The following is a 19,825-nucleotide window of genomic DNA, read 5'->3' on the forward strand; positions in this document are numbered from 1 at the left end:
GAATTCACCTTATGAGGGGTTGTTCTTGACTTTGGGGGCAAACTTCAAGTGGAACGCTGCAGGAAATGACTGCGTATCAGAACAATGTGCCCTGAATCTCTTTATTTCCCCCCTGATGTGACACTTTTTTTTTTTTTTTAAACGACACAATGATAAAGTTGCATAACTTATTGTGTGTTTCATCCCGCAGCTCGTTTGTTTCAGGACTCTTTGTGCCTTCACCGCATGACTTCTGAGAGGATGTTTAGTCTTAATGCACCATCAGAAGCACTCATTGTCCAGCTTCAGCTCAGTGCGTGGGTGCATGTGGGTGTGCACGTTACGGGTAATTAAACAGTTTGAGTTTTCATTTGGAGTTGTGGATATTCAATTCAAGGAAGATTGCAGATAATGATAAACATGAGTTATTAAAGTGTCCTGTGAAGGCATCAGTCATCGTCTTCATAGGATCCCATCCTCCTGTGTGGTTCTGCTGTGACTTCCTTCCTTCCTTCCTTCCTTCCTTCCTTCCTTCCTTCCTTCCTTATGCAAAAAGCTCTATGGCGGCAGTGCTATCCACTGGACCACTGTTCCATCCTTTTCTGTCCTAGTTCAACACACCACTCTGTAATTTGTGTTTTTTTTTTCCCCCAGAGGTGACAGTATCAGTACATATGATGCAGGAAAACGGTCACACAGACTCCGGTCGGCCCACATGACTTCATATGAACATCCTGAGTCAGATAGCTAGAGCATATCTGAAAGGCCGCAGTGTTTTCCCTGCGATTACCTGACTGATTTCAGACAAACGTGACCCCGGTGTTTCAGCTGAGGCGGAGTAACAGGGAGAGGCATTGTCTAACTCTAACACACGGAAAATCAAGCAGAAAAATGCTCCACTGCCCACATATAACATCAAATAAAACATCATTCTGTTGGTAAAGTTGACCATGTTTGTAGTTTGTCTGCTTATCTTTACAGTTTTGAAACAGATGCATGTAGAACAAAGAAGCTTTTATCGATCATTTACAAAAGTGCAAACAGATAGAATTAAATGCATTATATTTTGAGGTCAGAGGCCAGCTGCCTCGGCCTCTGATCCTCCTGAACAAACAGGACAATCTGCGGCGCCGCTGCTTCAAGCCTCTTAAGACCGTCTCGTCGTGTGTGGCTGTCTCAGTCAGAAGCTTACAGCTCTCACAAAGGATCAGTCCTGCAGAACGCCGAGTCCCTCATAAACACATTCACACCATTGTAGGCTCGTTTAATGATATAGGAAAAACCTGAGTTAAGATGAAATTAAATGAGGAACAGAGTTTTAGATTTAATCCAAGCGCCGAGCTGGAAGCAGCAAAGCAGAGCGATGAACCCTCTGCCCTCCGCTGCCCCTCATCCTGCCCCGCAGATCCGGTGACGGGGCATGAATGAAAGGAAGGGCTGAAGGAGGACGTTCAGGATTAAAGGCTCTTGACCCAGTTACCTGGCGTGACTAAACACTGGCACACCGGCCCGGGACGGTATTTCCACCGCGCTCACGCGTGATAGTGTGGACGTTCAGGTAAACCGGTCTGTCTATCAGGTTTTATCCATCAGAGGTCAGCTTTCTAACACCGCACTGCTTTTTTCTGTGTGAATGTAGTGAAAAGCATTTCTAATGTATGTTTAGGGGTCAGGACTTCAGCCTGAAATCATTTCTGACTCCAGTTTTCTGCCTTCTGCTCGGTAAAGTTCAGGGAGATTCTTTATCGTCTGAAGCATAAATCCATTTTCTGCGATCTTAGACACCATCTCCACTTACCAGCTGGCAGAGTGTCGCAGAAAGGCCACATTCACACAATCCACTGGAAGTGCTTCACTTGGTGTTAAAAAGGCCAGCGCTAATAAGACAACACGTGCGCGTGTGTGTGTGTGTAATTTATGGCTTCAAGACAGCTGTAACACACACAGGACGACAACTTCTCAGCTCCAGAGTTCTCATAAAAAGAGTGTCTTGACCCGGGGGTTCGCAGGGTTATTTATGATTGGAATACTGAATTATATACACAAATAGATCCAGTTTGTTTTGGTGTTAAGAACACTTCTTTCAACATTTTCCATCGGGGTGGAAACAGTCTGGTGTCTACGCTTCCAGATGCAGTTTCACCTGCAAACTGACAAGTGAGCTGGTGGATCGACTCCACCGCCTGCTGATGTCTTGTTTCAGCTCACTTCTCAGGAAGACATGCAATATGTCTTTCCATATAACCATCCCTCATTAAAATCACAACTGGTTTTCTTTTTAAAGCTGCTGATTTTCAACATGCACTGTGGACACAAGCAAACGTTGCTCCCCATAAGTTAAGGATTACTGAGGCGCTCCACCCCCCAGTAAACAGGAGCTTGGTGAAATCGTAACATAAATGTCCTTCACTGAAGTCTACAGCTTTGAGAAGACAGCAGCTCTGCAACCTTTCAACACCTTTTACTGGCATCAAAATAACCAGCGATAAAAAGAACTGAAACATTTCTGCTGTGACTGATTTCATAATCGTGACTCGTTATTTCTGTTTCTGTTGTTGCTCTTCCTTCCGATGGCGTCACTTGGACGGCTTTTTTATTTATTTTTTTCATTTCTCTTTAAATCCCCAATGGTTAGAAGTATTAAATCCTCCTTATTCATACCAAACATGGCTGACAGAGGAGGTTTATGTTCTCTAACAGCCTTGTGATGAACACTGAAGTTCAAGGTTTGTGTTGTGTTCAACTTTTATGGTCAGTAAAGAAAGATTCTCTTCATCCTGAGATCTGCTCATGATATGCATCTGCTGTTATGTAATTAGAACGGGTTCTCACAGCATTTACGTGTGTTTGTCTCAATAAAAGGATCAAATAATAAGATTTCAAAAACACATATTCAGTTCCAGATCTTGTGGGAACACAGTGATAAATGCCACTTTGGTTTAGTAATTTTTGATATTGAAAGCGTCTTGTTGTCCGGTTTTCTACACCGATCTGTACAACAAAGAGAGAAGGTGTGTGACACCTAGAGGGGCTTTTGTTGGCTGGCTGGTGAGATAATTAACCCGTCTCATGCCATTTGCTCATTAAGGCAACATCCAGTGTTCACTCAGGGTGTTGCCTTTCACTCCCAACGCTCTCATTTACTCCAGCGCACACAAACACACACACGCAAACACCCAGAGAGCTGCTGGATACGAGTCATGTGTGTGAGCGGTGTCATTTACGTGACGGTCTGCGGCAACAAAAGCTCTTTGTCCGCCTGAGTGAAACCAAAGCGGCGACACATCACGCGAACGATAAACCCGAGCAGGCGGCCAAAAGAAACCACGGCTCTTCTCGGGCGAGTCTTGAAAGTTCGCTTCCAGAAATGTTTTAAAATCGTCTTTGAACACACCGCACTGACTTATCATGGACAAGATAAACTCAGCTGATCATCCTCAACTGTGCAGGAAGCACCAGCGGACACGAACATCTCCGTCTGCATAAACGATGCTTTGCTTCTGTTTGTGGATTCATGTAAACTTTTGAATGAAGCTTCAGACTCTGACACAGTCGGCCTCGCTGCTCCTCCACCTGCTTTATGGGATGAGATTAACGGAAACTCAGCTGAGAGGTAATTCTGAGACTTTCTCAGAGTTGTTTTTCACCGGTGCTGTTTGTGCCAACGTTGACTCATTTAGTTTTTTTATTCCACCATTTAATGAGCATTTCTCCTGGTAAACAAGCCCATAAATGAACACAGGGAAGATCAGAACAAGGCACTAATTACACCAGAACGATTAAAAGAATCATCATCATCACGATGTTTCTTCTGAGTCGAATGAATGTTTCTCTGGGGCTGACGTTTCAGGGGGAAGCAGTGAAAACTCTCCATTTCCAAAAATGTGACCACATGCTGGAACACAACACGGAAATCAGCAGTGAACAACAGCTGAAGGTGGTTCCAGTTAACAATTAGTCTCAAAATGACCCCTGTTTGGGTTTATTGTGACCTCAGGTGGTCACGGTGGTCATGACAGGAGCCAAGTCCAAGTGTTGAATGAAAGATGGATTGAGTTCACATTTGGAGAAAGTTAGAGGTGGGTTGATAAATTGAGCATTTAAGACTTTCTACCTGGAAAAATGTGTTTGAGTCTCTCATTAAAGCAACATTCAACACAAGTAAAGTGACTTGCATTGTAATTTTGGCTTATACAGCATATTTTTGGTCTTGTCTTTCAACCTAACCATGTAGTTAAAGTGAAACCGGTTCTCAGTGTTGCGGTGCGTTCGTGGTTTACGGGGAAGTGGGAAGGATCCCAGGAGCTAATGTGACTTCGATCATCATTATTAATTTGTGCATCTCCATGAAAAACCCCATTTCTCAATGATGCACTGTTAAATTACCACTTCCGACTGCAGTTAGTCCAGCATATATGAACTATGTAGACGATATGGAATTTCCCGTGTTGACTCACCTCGGCAGATCTTCACAGGGGAAACGTGTCCCTGTCAACGACTTTTAGTTATCATGTAAACAGTAAAAGAAAGCATCTGATAAAAGCCATAAACCGTTATGACTTGAAAAACTTTTTTATCTGTTTTACAACTCATAATCAGCTTTACTGCCAGAGGAATCAGGAGGCCCTGACAGTTCTTATACGTGACCCACATACCTGGAGTTGTTGCCGCACCTCCTGAAAGGTGGTATATATTCTAGTAAGTTAGCGCGGCGTGACATAAAATTCTGTGGAAGTTGAGCGAGCGTTTCCAGTGAAGCGTGACACATCGGCCCGGGCCTCGGTGACTAACCAGGCTCGACTTGAGGGAGTTTACATTCCTGCGCAGCGTCACCATATCAACCAACCATTACATCAGTGGCGGAGGTCCTCCTTCACGTCCGAGTGAGGAATGTTTCACGTTTATATTCACCTCTGCCCACAGACAAGATAAACATTACCTAAGAGGTGTGACTGATGTGTCTGAGGGCGAGGGAGTGGCTCTGTTACATTGTTACAACATCACTTCACTACAGACACATAAACTACAGCAAAACTTTTTTTTTTTTTTTTTATTGTCCTGTCTTGATCTGTTTATATACTTACGCAACTTCACTATGTGCTGTTTGTGTTTGGATACAGAATTAAATAAGCACGAAATTGCCAATCTGGGCGTGAAGTCGAGCGTAAAAGCTCGTTCTTGTAAATAAGTAAACGTCTTCACAGAATTTGTTTCTATCTTTATCTTTTTTTATTCAACAGTGCAAACGTTTTCATAAGCCGCTGGCGCGTTGACCTCGCTGGATTTGTGAGTGTGTTTGCTGGTCGTCACCGGCTGGTTCGCTTGGTTCCTTCTCTCTCTGCCGTTTCCTCTTTTGCTTCCCAGAAGAATAATTTCAATTACTTCAACTATCTCACTTCTGGGAATATCTTTAACTGAGTTTTCCCGCCTGCATTCACCTTTATCTCTCTTTACATGCGCCCTTGCCTGCTGTAAATGAGATAACAGGTGAGAGTTTTTTATCTCTTTGTGCTGATTTTGTGGAGTTTCTCACTAAAGAGTGGATCCAGTGAAAGCATGTCTCTGTTTATGCAACCGGAGGAAGGTTTGTCTTCATACACCCAAACACAAGGCAGACAGCGTCATCAGGATAAACACTATCCTCTGTGTTTCCTCTATGCTTTCTCACCCACTACCCAGCACCCACACACCAGGGGAACACGGGATCACACCACACACACACACACACACACACACACACACACACACACACACACACACACACACACACACACACACACACACACACACACACACACACACACACACGTCTGAGGCTCTTCCCACGTCATCATCTGGGAAAATAAAATTAAGAAAGAAAAAAAAGAAAAAGTCTCGGTTTCCTAACTGTGTTGTGTTTTCAGCTGTGTCTCCCGCCGAGCGGCGGCACTGCGTTCACATGGCGTTAATCAAGACGCCCATCTCATTGATTGACGGTTCTATTATTAAGCCGTCCGACAGGCCAGACATTGTCGAAGTGATGCGGTGCTTCTTGGAAGAGGCGCTCTTCTTCGTCCTCTACCTCGAACTGAGAGGTGAACGTTCACGGAGCCCGTCTGCAGGAGGCTGGGAGACGTCTCAGCAGCTACTCTCCATAAAATTCATGACTCCACATTTATTACCAATGAAAAATATTTACAGTGCAACTGACAGCGAGTGTATTGTTTCACATTGCGGTATGAGAAGAGACGCTGATGTCTCTATGTCCTGATCATTCATTCATCAAGGCCGAGTGACTGAAGCACTGTTTTTATTTGAGCTGCACTTTTACCTTTAACTGGAATGGTTTAAAAAAAACTGGTTAAAAGTCACATTCTGCCCCTTTAAAACTGGTGGATGAAGGAGGAAACTGCATCAACAGGTGTGGACATGTGCATCAGTGTGTGTTGGTGTGTTTGTGTCTTTGGGCTTGGCAAGTGTTGATCCAGTTTCCCTGCAGTGGGTTGGCATCACCTGTGAGCGGCGGCCGGGCGCACAGAGACTCATTCACTCAACCACACACACTCACACACACACACACACACACACACACACAAACCAGAAAACTGCTCCCAGCTTTTATTTCGGTCTGTGTGTGTGTGTGTGTGTGTGTGTGTGTGTGTGTGTGTGTGTGTGTGTGTGTGTGTGTGTGTGTGTGTGTGTGTATGTGTGTGTGTGTGTGTGTGTGAGTGTGTGTGTGTGCCCGCACGCACGCTGACCTTGGCTGTGTGAGGGAGAGCCTTTGCTTGGCAAGCCCAGTTTGTCAGGAAGGGGGTATTTTCCAGCACACTTGTAGAAGACACACACACACACACACACACACAAACACACACACACACACACACACACACACACACACACACACACACACACACACACACACACACACACACACACGCATGTATTCTCCAACAAAAAAGAAAAAAGAGCATCTGAGGATTAAAAATTCTCAAACCGTTGCATTTTCCTCCTTAAATGATGTCGATCCCTCTTGGATCTTGCGTGTATCTTTCTGAACGCGGATGTTAATATTTGGGACTGAATACAAACAGGAATTTACATAAACACACACTCACGCGAACTGTGATGACCTAAAATCTGAGAGGAAGAAAACTGCAGGTCCTGACTTCAGTTTGCTATGGGCAAGTGCTTGAGTGCATGCATGCGTGTGTGTATGTGTGTGTGTTGTGTTGTGTCTGCGTGTCTTTTTGCATCTGTTTTTGCATATTCATGGTGGAAACCCTTGAGGACAAATATTCAAATGATGCAGGGAGAACAAGTAATGGAAGGTCTTTTATTCCACATTAAAATGCAAAAGGAGATTTCTCCTTTCACCGAGCGTTCTGATCAGACATTAACATGAGGAAGAAAAAAAACAGTAACATTCACGCAGTAATATTTATTCAAGATATTGTTGAGAGTGCTGCTTCAAACATGTTGGAATGAAATAAAAGTTTCAGTTCCATGAAATGTAGTTTTATTCATGCATTATTACATAATTAGTTGAATTGATTACATTATCAAAAATTTATCATGCTACTTCAGTAATGTAATAACCAGCTAATAATATAACAGCTTATCAAATTATTAGTAAAATGAACAGAGAAACTTCTGTTTTATATTTTATAATCTTCTATTTTTTCTACAGTTTACATGTCTTCACTACCAGGGGTTCTCCTCCAGTGAACCTTTTAAAAAGAATGTGAGGAAACAGACACATCTGCAGGCAGAGAGCTGATCTAGGATCATATTGACAAATAAAAAGTCTGTTTTTTTGGGTTGTACACTTTGAGTATGTCCCACGTGTGAGTACGTGTGTGTACATCTTTTCCTCTGCATGTGTGCTGTAAGTGGGCACACGTGTGCGTGCGTGTGTGTGTTTGTGCCCTTTGCCCCCGGACCTTGCGTTCTCTCTGATTTTCAGGCTCACCGTCATTGTCCCTCCTTTGTCCGCGGTTGCTTTGTTTTCTCGACGAGCGCTCAGTGGAGCAGCGGCGCGTCTCTGTTAACCCAGCACATGGGTTTTGTGCCTCCACTTGGCAGGACAATGTGAAGCGAGATGCAGCAGCATAACCACCAGAAGACCCAGACAAAGAAGTGCGGGGAGCACTAATCGTCAGGACAAAGAGCGGCGAGCGGGCCCACCGGCACCAAAACACAACCGTAGCTCCTGCATGGCCCCTGCAGGAGACCGGGCTTCCCCACAGAGATGTTTTGGACTGAAATGCTCGAATGCAGACAATTCCAATGATCTACATGGTTTGATATTCATGCATTACACTTTTCCTGTGAAAATGACTGACTGATACATCAGGCTCCCATTCGGCTTGCTTGGGTTCGTCAGCTCTATGATTTAGTGGTTTTATGTATAATTGGTCGCATGATGGAGCCTCAATAAAAGAGAGAAAAATATTAGGGATGTACGAGGGGGTACCCAAAAGTTTCCGGAATTAGGTCATAAAATACTAATAATAATGAGTTTCGACTTCTGGCCGTCAGATGTGCTGCAGGTAAGCCTCGTGCATATCTGTGAAAAAGCTGAGCTCCCAGAGTGACCCTGACGCCTGTCAGGCGCTATTTAAAGTAACAGAGTGCAGCTGCGGTCTGCACTTTTTCCAAAACGGCGACATTGACTGGGAAGCCAGAGCAGCGCGCAAACATTAAATTCTGCTTTTTGCTGGGAAAAAACAGCAGCAGAAACACTCACCTTGTTGCAGCAAGCCTACAAGGATGATGCTCTGGGGAAGACTCAGCTCCATGAGTGGTTCGGGCGGTTTGAGAAGGGCCAGATGTCGGCGCGTCAGGTCCACTCAGCCGTGAAAACAATGCTGAGCTGCTTCTTCGCTGTCCAGGGTATCGTCCACAGCGAGTTTGTCCCTCCAGGTCAGACTGTAAATCAGGACTACTACATCGAAGTCCTCAGACGGCTCCGTGAGGATGTGAGGAGGAAGCGGCCCGTGTAGTGGCGGAGTGGAGCCCGGTTGATCCACCACCACAGAGCGCCAGCGGACACGGCGCTGCGCGTCACGCAGTTTCTGGCGGAGAATGAGATGAATCTCCTCTCCCATCCGCCTTATTCGCCAGATGTAGCCTCGAGTGACTTTTTCTTGTTCCCCAGGTTGAAGAAGGAGCTGAAGGGACGGCGGTTTGCAGATGTGGAGGAGGTGACAGAAAAAACGCAGCCGGCCCAGAATGGCACAATTACGCACGGGTGTCACGACACATTCGTGAAGTGGGAGACACGGCTGGAGCGCTGCGTTAATGCGGATGGAGATTATTTTGAAGGCGACGGTGATGTTTTATTTTGAAATGTCAGAAATAAAAAGTTACAATCACATTCAGGGAACTTTTGGGTACCCCCTCGTATAAATGAGATTAACAAAATATTGATTAAAACAATTTTTCTGGTTTTCTTTGGTTATATCTAAGCAATCTGCTGTGTTCACAGTGGTTCCGTTTGAAACAGATATAGCATTAGTATCTGTAATGTTTTGCGCTTATGCTGTTCAGTGTCTTTAAAATTCAAGAAACGCAATTTCTTCACTCTTAGTAGATGGTTAACTTTTAACTTTTAACTTTTAACTAACATCAAGCAGGTGTTTCAGCAAACCTGATGCTTGTCTTTCAAGGTACAATATGTCAAGTTTAATTCTAATGTAAATCGATATAAGTTCAAACGATTAGCCAAATCAGACAAACCAAAAGACCTGAGGTCATCTCAGAGATCATTTGCTGCAGATAAAATCACCAAATTCAGCAAGTTTTTCCAGATTTATATAGCTCATTTCATGCTGCAGCACAAACATTCACCACAAGGTGGTGTTTTGAGTCACTTGAATAAGCAGCACATATTTTAAATGTGCTAATCTTGCAAACCTTACTTTTTCAATGACTGGAGTGTATTTACAATAAAGGACACACTGTTAACACTGCCATCACTAACAGGCCTCCCTTCTGACTGGTTCTGGTAACGAATTAACATTTTCAATCATTAATTCAGTTACTATTATTGCTATTTCAGCTGTCATGTCAGCTGTTACTCTCAACAATCTGAAGAGCTGCAGAACTGCTGTCTCTTTCCTGTAGACTGAGTGCACAGTTGACGTTCGCTAAAGCTGTCCAATCGTATATTTTAAACAGAAGTAGAAGCATGTTTTATGTTTTATTTTTCTTTCAGTCTTGACATTAAGATACTCAACCATCTTCCTCAGCTGAGCATGATGAGCAAATGAGACGTCTGACTGACCCACTGGTGAACATGAAGACTGAAGGAAAGCATAAAAAAGTAAGACAACTGTTGCATCTGTAGAAATTAGTACAGGAACGTCACTGCTTCTTAAAAAAACGGAAAAATAATTGGAATTAATCTTCAGAAACTTGAACAGCATTGGAAGTCACACAAACTCTGTTTTTCAGTTAAGTTTAGCCATCATAAACAACTGTTGTGCATTATTTTAGAAACACGAATACTTTTTCCTCTAACTATATTGTTTGCACATTTTTGCACTAAGATAACCTGTCTTTGCACAAACACCAGTCTCTTGCTTCTTATGCTTTTGGAGACAGACCAATGAGATGCTCTCATTAGCTGCTTGTATCAAACCAATAATACAGTCATAAATGATTAATTATCCATCTGTGAAGCAAATTGATGACTTGTTTTGGAGAAACTGTCACATTGATTTAATTATAGTTTTCCATGAAAAGCCCACATCGGACCTCACAGATGCAGTAAACCCTCCTACACTGAAAGAAGTATTCCTTTAAGCTACCCGTGTATCTCTGTGTTTTTGAGGAAAACATACTGCTGGAGGCTTTACCCAGAAGCGCGTTGCTGTTTCTCCTCCCCCGTCGCGGCAGCAGCAAGGCTTAAGGCTCTGATCACCACATCCAACATTTTCTGACATGAAACAGGCCGAAGCTCACTGAGCGTCCGCTGTGTGTTACGTTAGAGCTGCATGTGTGTGTGACTTACTGTATATGGAGTCACACTCGCGGCTCTGTGAGGGTGTCAGCCGGTGTAAACGAAGCAGCCGACCTAAGAAGCGGGGCTTGTTTGGCCGGTAATGGGTTTCAACCCGGCGACCCGCCTACTTGTTTTCATACAGGCCTCGTTTTGTGCATGTCAGCCCCTCGCATTGCAGACATCAAAATATTTCCTCTCCCGCTGCTGCTCCAGCCTTCTCTCCTCTTCACCTGAATCCATTTCTCACGTTTCAGCGTTATTTTGCTTGGGTTAACGACTGTTTACCCTCCTCTCGTGCAGCGGTTGAACTACATGTTTGTGCTCGACGTGCTGGATTTGGACTATAATTAGAGAAGCAGGTTTAAGGCAAACAGGCCAGAATTTAGGTCACGGGTTCTCGGCGGGCCCCTCTGGGTGGGGTTTCCTCACGACGGAGACGCTTTGAAGTGAAAGTAAGGTGAATTTCGCCTCGCGTTGTGGCGTCTGTCCGTCTTTCTATGAATGTTTCGTCGCCGTGCTTCAGCCACCGTGTCTCAGTGTGTCAGCGCTGACTGGAAATGTTTCCAGTCATCCTGTACGCTACAGGTCACTGCTGCTCGGCTTCAGCATTACTTTTCCATCCTGTTATCTCTGTAGATTTAAAACTGTTTGAACAGGTGGCCGATTCCTGCGAGTCTGCTCTGCACGTTCTGCCTCACAGATCCCTGTATACACCGTCCATCCATTCATAATCTGAGCTGCTTTATCCAGCTGAGCCCATCCCAGCTGACTGTGAGCACACAGGAAGGGCCCGACATCCATCCAGAGCAGAGCAGGGAGCACTGAGAGAGCAAACCACTGCTCCACTGTGGCCTTCATATCCACCAACAGTCTCTGCGGATAATGTGATTTTTCAATATATTGGGGTTTTTTTTTTAAGTCTGAACTCAGAGTCAGAGTAGTCTGATAGAGCTACTTAAAGAAACTAAAAGTAAAAACACAAATACAGCAAAATGTTAGACAGTATAAAACAACAGCACATGGTTTAGAATGTATCTTGACACTAGTTTATCTGTAAAGTGACAAAAAAATAAGGCATCTCCGATTACTCAGCCTTTTGCTCATCTCTGCTTTGTACTTGGTGATTCTTTTCTTCCCTTGAGCACCACACACACACACACACACACACACGCACACACACACACACACACACACACACACACACACACACACTGCACTGTGTCCCCCGGTGATGGGAAAAGAGACAAATCCAGGTCATGCATTGATGGTGCCTTTGAACACGGGAGGATATTTGATCTGCAGCCACAGCCTGAAAACTTCTCAACATTTTTCTGCTTTTCACAAATGAGAAGATAAGTTTTTTTCTTTCTTTCTTCATCTTTTCAAGAGGACTTTTTTCCTGCAGGAGTAATTTTCTTGGCATGGTCCTGTTATCAGGACAATGAGGCTGGCATATTTGGTCCAGCTGTGCCTGAAGTGAAATGATTTCATCGACTGTAGCTTTCTCCTGTGAGAAAGATATGAAGCAGAGATTAATACATATAAAGGTTTACTTGTAAATATTTATATGGGTAATATGAATACTGTAATTCTGAGCTGATGTTGCTTTTCAAAGAACATGCAGACACACTGCACTAGGTTTTTTTTTTTTGTTTTTGTTAATGTTGTTTTTAACTAATTCTTCCTTTTGCAAAATGTTGCATTCTTTTGAAGGAAGTAACAACATCCTGGAGTTAAGGTCAGTGATTAATCATCCCGCTATATGTTTCTGTAATCATTATTGTTAAAGCAGGCTTTATGCATTCTGAGCCAGTCTGTGGGTCGAATGGTTTCACAGGATTACATTAGAAAACAAGAGGCAGGAAAAGTCTTTTAGGGAATCTGCATTTAGGATACACCCATCTGTCAATAATAAGTCGGCAGAGCCTCAACAACAAAGGGATGAAGCAGCAGCCGTGGTCTGATGCTGTGCTTGTCGTCATCACAGCCAGCCGCTCACAAAGCCTCTCATGTGAAAGGCAAATGTGACACTCGTGTCGATCCGCACTTATTTATGTGTCAGCCGTTCAGACGGGTCTGTCTGCCCTGTCTTCTCTCCGCTGGTGGGGTTCGCGTGTCCCTCCCCATGCAAACCCTTTGATTCAGTTGCTAGGCAACCCCTGCTCTATCTCCGGGCTCCTTTCACTCCGAGCAGCTCGCTCGGTCTGTCAGAGACGCTGAATGATGTAAAGAAGCTGGAGCAGAAACATGTGATGGAAAGATGTTTTTTTTTTGTTTTTTCGTTTATCACGTTGGGATGAGGTTTGTTTTCCCTTCATTGTATGAAAAAAGCTGTAACATGGTCCATGAGGATAAAGTATCGGTGCATCGTTGTGGCCAACCTTTCAGATTATCACTCTCATGTATCCCAAGAGAGGAGAGAAGTAATTTAAGATGCTTGAGAGGCTGAAGAGTCTTGGCATAAGAAGTGGCCCTCATTGTGTGTGTGTGTGTGTGTGTGTGTGTGTGTGTGTGTGTGTGTGTGTGTGTGTGTGTGTGTGTGTTTGCGTGACTTGAAACCTCTTCATTCCCAGATATTTCCTCAGGACAGTTTTCCTCTGAGAACTTTCTTCATGCGGTGTGTTTATTCTGTTTGCCCTGTCAGTGTTGTTGGGAGAAAACCTTCCAGTTCTTTTCACAAACATGACAGGTATGTTGTTACCTGGACTGTTGAACAAACACAACAAAGTGATCCTGCAGTAAATCATTCGAAACAGGTGAGCTTCCACAAAGGTTCCATTGAAAACCTACAGTATGTGTGTCAATGAAATATTACACAAGAGAGATTATTTTCTACAGTTTGCATTTCTCCATTGCCAGGGGTTCTCCTTGCATATTCATTTACTTCATATGCTTCTATTCTGCTGTGTACCCATAGTTAAAAACACTGGTATCATTATGCTGCCGTGCTTGAGTTATCGATTTCATTATTAAAATTAAAAAGTCGAGTGTCAGATATTCATTATTAGCTCCTGGCTTGTGGGAGAGCTAAAGTAAAGCTGGGAGCTGTTCACTTGGAAAGTGGGAGGTTTCAGAAGTGCGCCTCATATCACTCAACATGGCAGCAGTTGAAGAAACGAGCGAAAGTATTTATGCTAATCATGCTTTTGCATTAATGAAACCACCTCAGTGAAATGTTTGCTGTTTGATTGACGACTGTTTTGTCTCTTTTCTGAACTCCGACAGCAGAAATGACGCAGCACTGCTGCAGGCATCCATATTTTTCGTCATATGAACTCTGTAAATTGGAAAATAGGTTATTCCCAGCTGCATGAACGTAGTGTCAGCATTGATAAACTTTTCATCGTCATCCTCTCTTGTTATTACGACAGGCATCATATCATTGTAATGACCACACCAAGGTCATATTTTTCTCATGTGTTTGGGTCTCATGGGGTTTGGGCATTTTACTTACCTTCTGTCATGAAAGATAATGTTCAAACATATCTGAGAACTCACAAATCCAAGAATAGAGACAAACACAAGTATCATAGCGTATATCATAAAATGAGTGAAACTCTAACTTCCCAATTTTTGTGAACTCAGTAGCACAGAGGTTACATACTGTATAATCCTTCATTTAAAAGAACCGAGTTGCTCCCATTTGTTGGTTGAAAATTTCAACTTTCGTATTTATTTTGCACCTGCTAGAAGTCAGAAAGTGTTTATTTCATTTCTAAAAATACATGTATAGTCTGTTCGAACTTGTGGGGCTTTAAGCTGAGCCAGAGGGAAACACGTTTTTTTTGATACCACAATGTCCATGTTGGCGAGATGATGGAACCTGATACACACCGCTGTGAAGCACATGACCTGTTGGATCCTTTGTTGTCCTGGAAACCAAGAACACATTTCCGACGTGAATTTGAAAGTCTTTACATAAGTACAATTATGCAAGATGCACCTTTCTTTACATTGGCTTCATTTAACATGCTCTAATGTTGACGGTGTTGAATAACGCCCATCTTTTCTCACAATTTCTTTTTCATGTTAAGACAGCACAATATGAACAATTAATAATTTGTGCATGCCAAATTAAATTATTTTCATGGTTACCCATTTATTATTAATCTTATCATTTCATGGTTCAACTTACCCCATAAGACAGATATCAAAAATATGGCTTTTTACTGTCACCACAGGATGATTTCTTATACATGTTGGCTGTCAGACACATTTGTAAATTCTTCGTTTGACAGGTATAAGAAACACATTTAAACCAGAAATCAATTGAAATACAACAGACGTGACTAATAAATACATAGTTTTATTTGACAGTAGTACAGAATTGCTTTGTGTATAATCTACATATAGTTGTTATACATTAAAACAAGGAGATTGGCAAAAACATAAAAGGAGATTTGAGAAAGTAAAAAATAAAAAAATTTATTAAAATACAGGCAATAAAATGAATAAAACCTAATGCTGATTGGAAACCCTGGGAAGTTATTTCGTGTTTTATGTCCTGATTAGTGTGTTTGCATGTGTGATCAATCCTCTGCTGTTCAGGAAGTTTGTTCCACATGTGAGGAAGCTGCTTCACCTTGTATATTCTGATTCTGGGAACACTTAGTAAAGCTCTTCCTGAAGACATCGGGGGTCTGGAGGTTTCATATTCTACGATTATACTCAGATGTATTTATTACAACATTTAAGGTGTAAGATTTTGAAGTCGACCCTTTGACAGAAAGACGTTTGAGCTCAGTTCTCTCCACCCTTAGAGAATGCATACTTCAAATGAAATACAATTATAAGGCATCTCTGAGTAAACTTTAAGCAACTTAAACATCTGGAGGCCAAGTTTCCCATTCTTTATGCAATGCAGTAAGATATTGCTTTTTTTTTTTGTTAGTTTATTTTGTTTATTTAGGATTCAATTTACACAAGATTTAAAATGTTACTCATACATTTTTTCTCCTTTCCTGAAGGTAATTTAAATAAAACCAAATTGACTCCATCTCCTCCAGGTGCGTCCAGTAGCGACTGTGAAGCGCCTCAGCGGCAATTTTACAGGTTCCGGTAATGACTTTCAAAATAAAAATATATTACTGACACAGTTCACTCTAATAATAAGAGAAGATGACAACAAGAGTATTGTAAAGAAATTATATATGTAATTAATTTCACAGTGTTGTGTTTTGTGTATTATATCCGCAACGCATCTCTTTAGAAACACGTACCTGCTTTTGTTTTGAAAGTCGGCGGGCTGCGTTTCCGGCGCCACAGGTCTCCCAGCTCGACGCGGGTTGTGCTGTCGTCAGCCTGCAGCAGCATCAGGAAAATAACAAGGATAAACAGGCTTCGGCGTCTGAACCCGGGGATCGACGGTCGTCCTGGAAGATGGTGGCGAAGCAGAGGATCCGCATGGCCAACGAGAAACACAGCAAGAACATCACTCAGAGAGGAAACGTGGCCAAGACGCTGGTGAGACGGCCAGATGCCAGCATGACATTAGCCCACATAGGTGACGTTCGTCCCCGGGTGAGGATGAGGAGGATGAGGGGGAGGATGGTGGAGAGGAGAGGAGAGGAGAGGAGAGGAGAGGACCACCTGGCAGCTAAACGTGCCTGTCACTTCACAGGCGGGTGACTCAGGACCCGCACAGATCCGTCTGTCATACGTTCAGGGCAGATCTGTGTGATCCAGATGTGCTCCAGTCAGTCTGGATTCACTCTGCTCTCCACCGCCCTCCTCAGCCAAACTTCACCTCACTTCACTGAGACGGTCACAAAAAAATCACGCACAAACTGCAGATGGATGATGAGAGAAACCCTTACTGCAGATTTATGATCTCCAGCACGTGAAGAGGAAAAGGAAATGAATGAACAGAGAGAGAGAGAACATGCAAACTCCATGCAAACTCGAACCCATAAACCATCTCACTGTGCATGCAAACCACTACCCCTGAAACAAACCTAGCATGTCCAAGCCGGTCACAAATCCTGCATCAATGTAGATACAGATACAATTCATTTCATTGTCATTGTGGAATAAAGCAGTTTTCTAACAAGATAGCAGAGCTGCTCCGTCTGTATTTACCCCCGGGGTAGGAGGGTTTTAAATGGAAACAGTGGTAGAAATTAAATTAAATGTCCTTTGTGCAAGGCGCTCTGTCCTCCTCATCATTTCGGACAGGAAGAGATGGAGGATGGCCGGCTCCACCCACTGATCCACAGCTGCACAACTTAACTGTGTCTGGTTCATTAAAGCATCCTCTTCCAGCAGGACAGTCACCGTTTACACACAAAGGTTTCCTCGAAGGGGTCTTATGTGTGGCGTTTGCATGTTCTCCCTGTGCATACATAGATTGTTTTTGCCAGATACTGTGGTTTCCTTGCATAATATAAAGACATGCAGGTAATGCTACCTGGTGACTCTGATTGATGAGTTATATTTGCACTTCGTCTATTACACAGACAGGCACACATAATTACAACACACTGGACACACACCGTATGCAGACATGGACATAGTGCAAACTGGTGGCGTATGTGTGAGGGTATCTGCATGTTTTTTGGGTGTATTTGTGTATGAGGTTGGATTTGTAAGAAAAACATCTTCCTGTATCATTTTCTGATATGTTATGAAACATGTGAAGCAAATACTGCGCAACAAAAACTATAATATTGAGCCCAATTTTCTAGCTACTCTTCTTATTTACTTACTGATTGATGAACTAATAATTCATCAGCTGGTTGAATTCTGTGGTTAAAGAGTGTTATTGGGATTCGCTTCAGGTTTGGTCACAGCTCTCTCAGGCGCTGACAAGACAAACACGCCATCAGGTTCATTTAATAGCTTGAAAAAAAATTTCTGCCCATTCCGCTCCGGTATTGTCCAAATTGCACCGTCACTGACTGCGAAAGCTCGCAAACATGTTGCAAATACAAACAGGTGATATCACCCTGAAGCTGCATAAATCCCGTGACAGACGAGCTGCGGCGGCAAGAAAACCTGCCAGCTCTGCACCTGTGAGGTTCTAATGACACACCGGGGCGCGCAGGGGTGTGATTGTGGACACTTCTGATGGGAAGCGGACTCATCTGGAGTTTTCAGCTCTGGGAAAAACAAGATTAGTGGTGAGTAGAGGTTTAAGCAGATTGGAAAAGCAGAAGCACCTGAGCAGAGGTGAAGATGAGAAAGCTCCGGATTGATGTTTTAGTTTTACTTTTACTTTTCAGCAACCAGGCAGTAATGACAGTATGTGTGTGTGTGTGTGTGTGTGTGTGTGTGTGTGTGTGTGTGTGTGTGTGTGTGTGTGTGTGTGTGTTTCTCTCCTTCGTAGCGACCACAGGAGGAGAAGTACCCCGTGGGTCCCTGGCTGCTCGCCCTCTTTGTATTTGTTGTGTGTGGATCAGGTACTCACTCTGTATTCCTACCTTTATGTCAGGTTGTTACGTGGTTATGAAAATCTTCCTGTCAGTGTTTCTTGGGATTAAATGTCATGATCCGTTCAAAGTAAGAAGACAAAACACACACGTCACCTGAAATGTTTCTAAATTTGACTTTCAGCTTTATAGCAGCAACATTAATGTATGTTAAAGAGAAGTGCAGCAAACTAAACAAGAAATAATTCACTGACTATCCGTCTTGCTTTGTGTGTGTGTGTGTGCGTCTGCTGGATTTGTGAAAAACAGGAGGTGTAATCATGACTTTGTGTTTCCCAAGCACTTCATACAGAAATATTTTAAAGCCTGGAAGAACCCGTCAGAGCGAGGTTATAATTGAACTGTCTATAAACCAGATTTAGATTGTGATCACTCCTAAAGTTTGATGAAATCTTCCTCAATTTCAGTACAAATGTTACAAATCAGCATTAGCTGAGAGGATTTGATAATATGTTGTGTACACAACCTTCAGGCTCATCCCTCAAATGCATGTCTCTTACAAATACAATGCCATTACAACCTGATATAAGTTTGATTTCCACTTTGTAACATTTATTTCTTAAGAAGGTTCACAACAATATCAAAAAATTAAAGTGTACATTTCTGTAGTTTCGGTGCAAAGTTTAAATGGTAAATGGAGTTTTTTATTCAAATTACATTTACTGCCCCTCAAATGTTTTTTTAAAATATGTTGTTGTTTTTTCCTGTTTGAATAAAAATAAAAGCTTGAAAGCTAAATGTGAGCTGACGTGTGTGTCTTCATGTCTCCTCAGCCATATTTCAGATCATCCAGAGTATTCGTATGGGGATGTGATTCGCCAGGAGTCTCCGGAGCCCCGTCCCCCTCCTCATGCCCTCACTGAGCCCGGCCAGCCCGCCGCCTTGCACACTTGTGAAGCCCTCGCCAACCCCACCTCCCCCCCCCCCCAACCTCCACCCCACCCCCAGAGGACCAGAGACACACACCAGACCTCAGAGAGAGAGAGAGAGAGAGAGAGAGACGCTTCCCCACACCCACCTCCACGCCCTCCTCCCTCCATCAGTCTGTGGTACTGACAGCTTTTCTATGGACAGTCTAAAACCACACCGGCTGGAGACCATGTGTGTGTGTGTCATTATTTACTCAGCACCTGTCTGTGCGTGTGTGTGAGTGTGTGTGTGTGTGTGTGTGTGTGTGTGAAGATGTGAGACTGTGCCGCCAGTGATCCCTGCTAACAATGTGCCATAGCCTGTCAGCTCCACTGTTGGTTTGTGAGAAGGATGTTTTTTTCAAATAAATGTCGAGCATTTACCGGGCGCCCACTTCTGGATCGTGCTTTTCACGGATTGACGCTGCACACGTTTGTTCGTTGGCTCGCTCTCACACATCCTCCCGTCGTGCAGAGAGGTCCAGTTTTATGGATTTTTTTGGAGGAAAAAAAAAGCAGCTGCACCC

At 43.3% G+C, this 19,825-nt stretch overlaps 1 protein-coding gene across 1 annotated transcript; it reads left to right on the forward strand.

The window, feature by feature from the left end:
- Window positions 1-1,258: 1,258 nt before the first annotated feature.
- Window positions 1,259-19,768, forward strand: serp2 (stress-associated endoplasmic reticulum protein family member 2). Its single transcript, XM_030112016.1, has 5 exons — window positions 1,259-1,266; window positions 2,657-2,661; window positions 16,340-16,426; window positions 18,288-18,360; window positions 19,164-19,768. Exons 3-5 carry the CDS (start codon window positions 16,343-16,345, stop codon window positions 19,202-19,204), a joined length of 198 nt encoding a protein of 65 aa, XP_029967876.1. The 5' UTR covers window positions 1,259-1,266; window positions 2,657-2,661; window positions 16,340-16,342; the 3' UTR covers window positions 19,205-19,768.
- The last annotated feature ends 57 nt before the right edge of the window (window positions 19,769-19,825 follow it).

The sequence above is a fragment of the Salarias fasciatus genome, chromosome 16 (genome assembly GCF_902148845.1).
Source record: "Salarias fasciatus chromosome 16, fSalaFa1.1, whole genome shotgun sequence".
NCBI lineage: Eukaryota > Metazoa > Chordata > Actinopteri > Blenniiformes > Blenniidae > Salarias > Salarias fasciatus.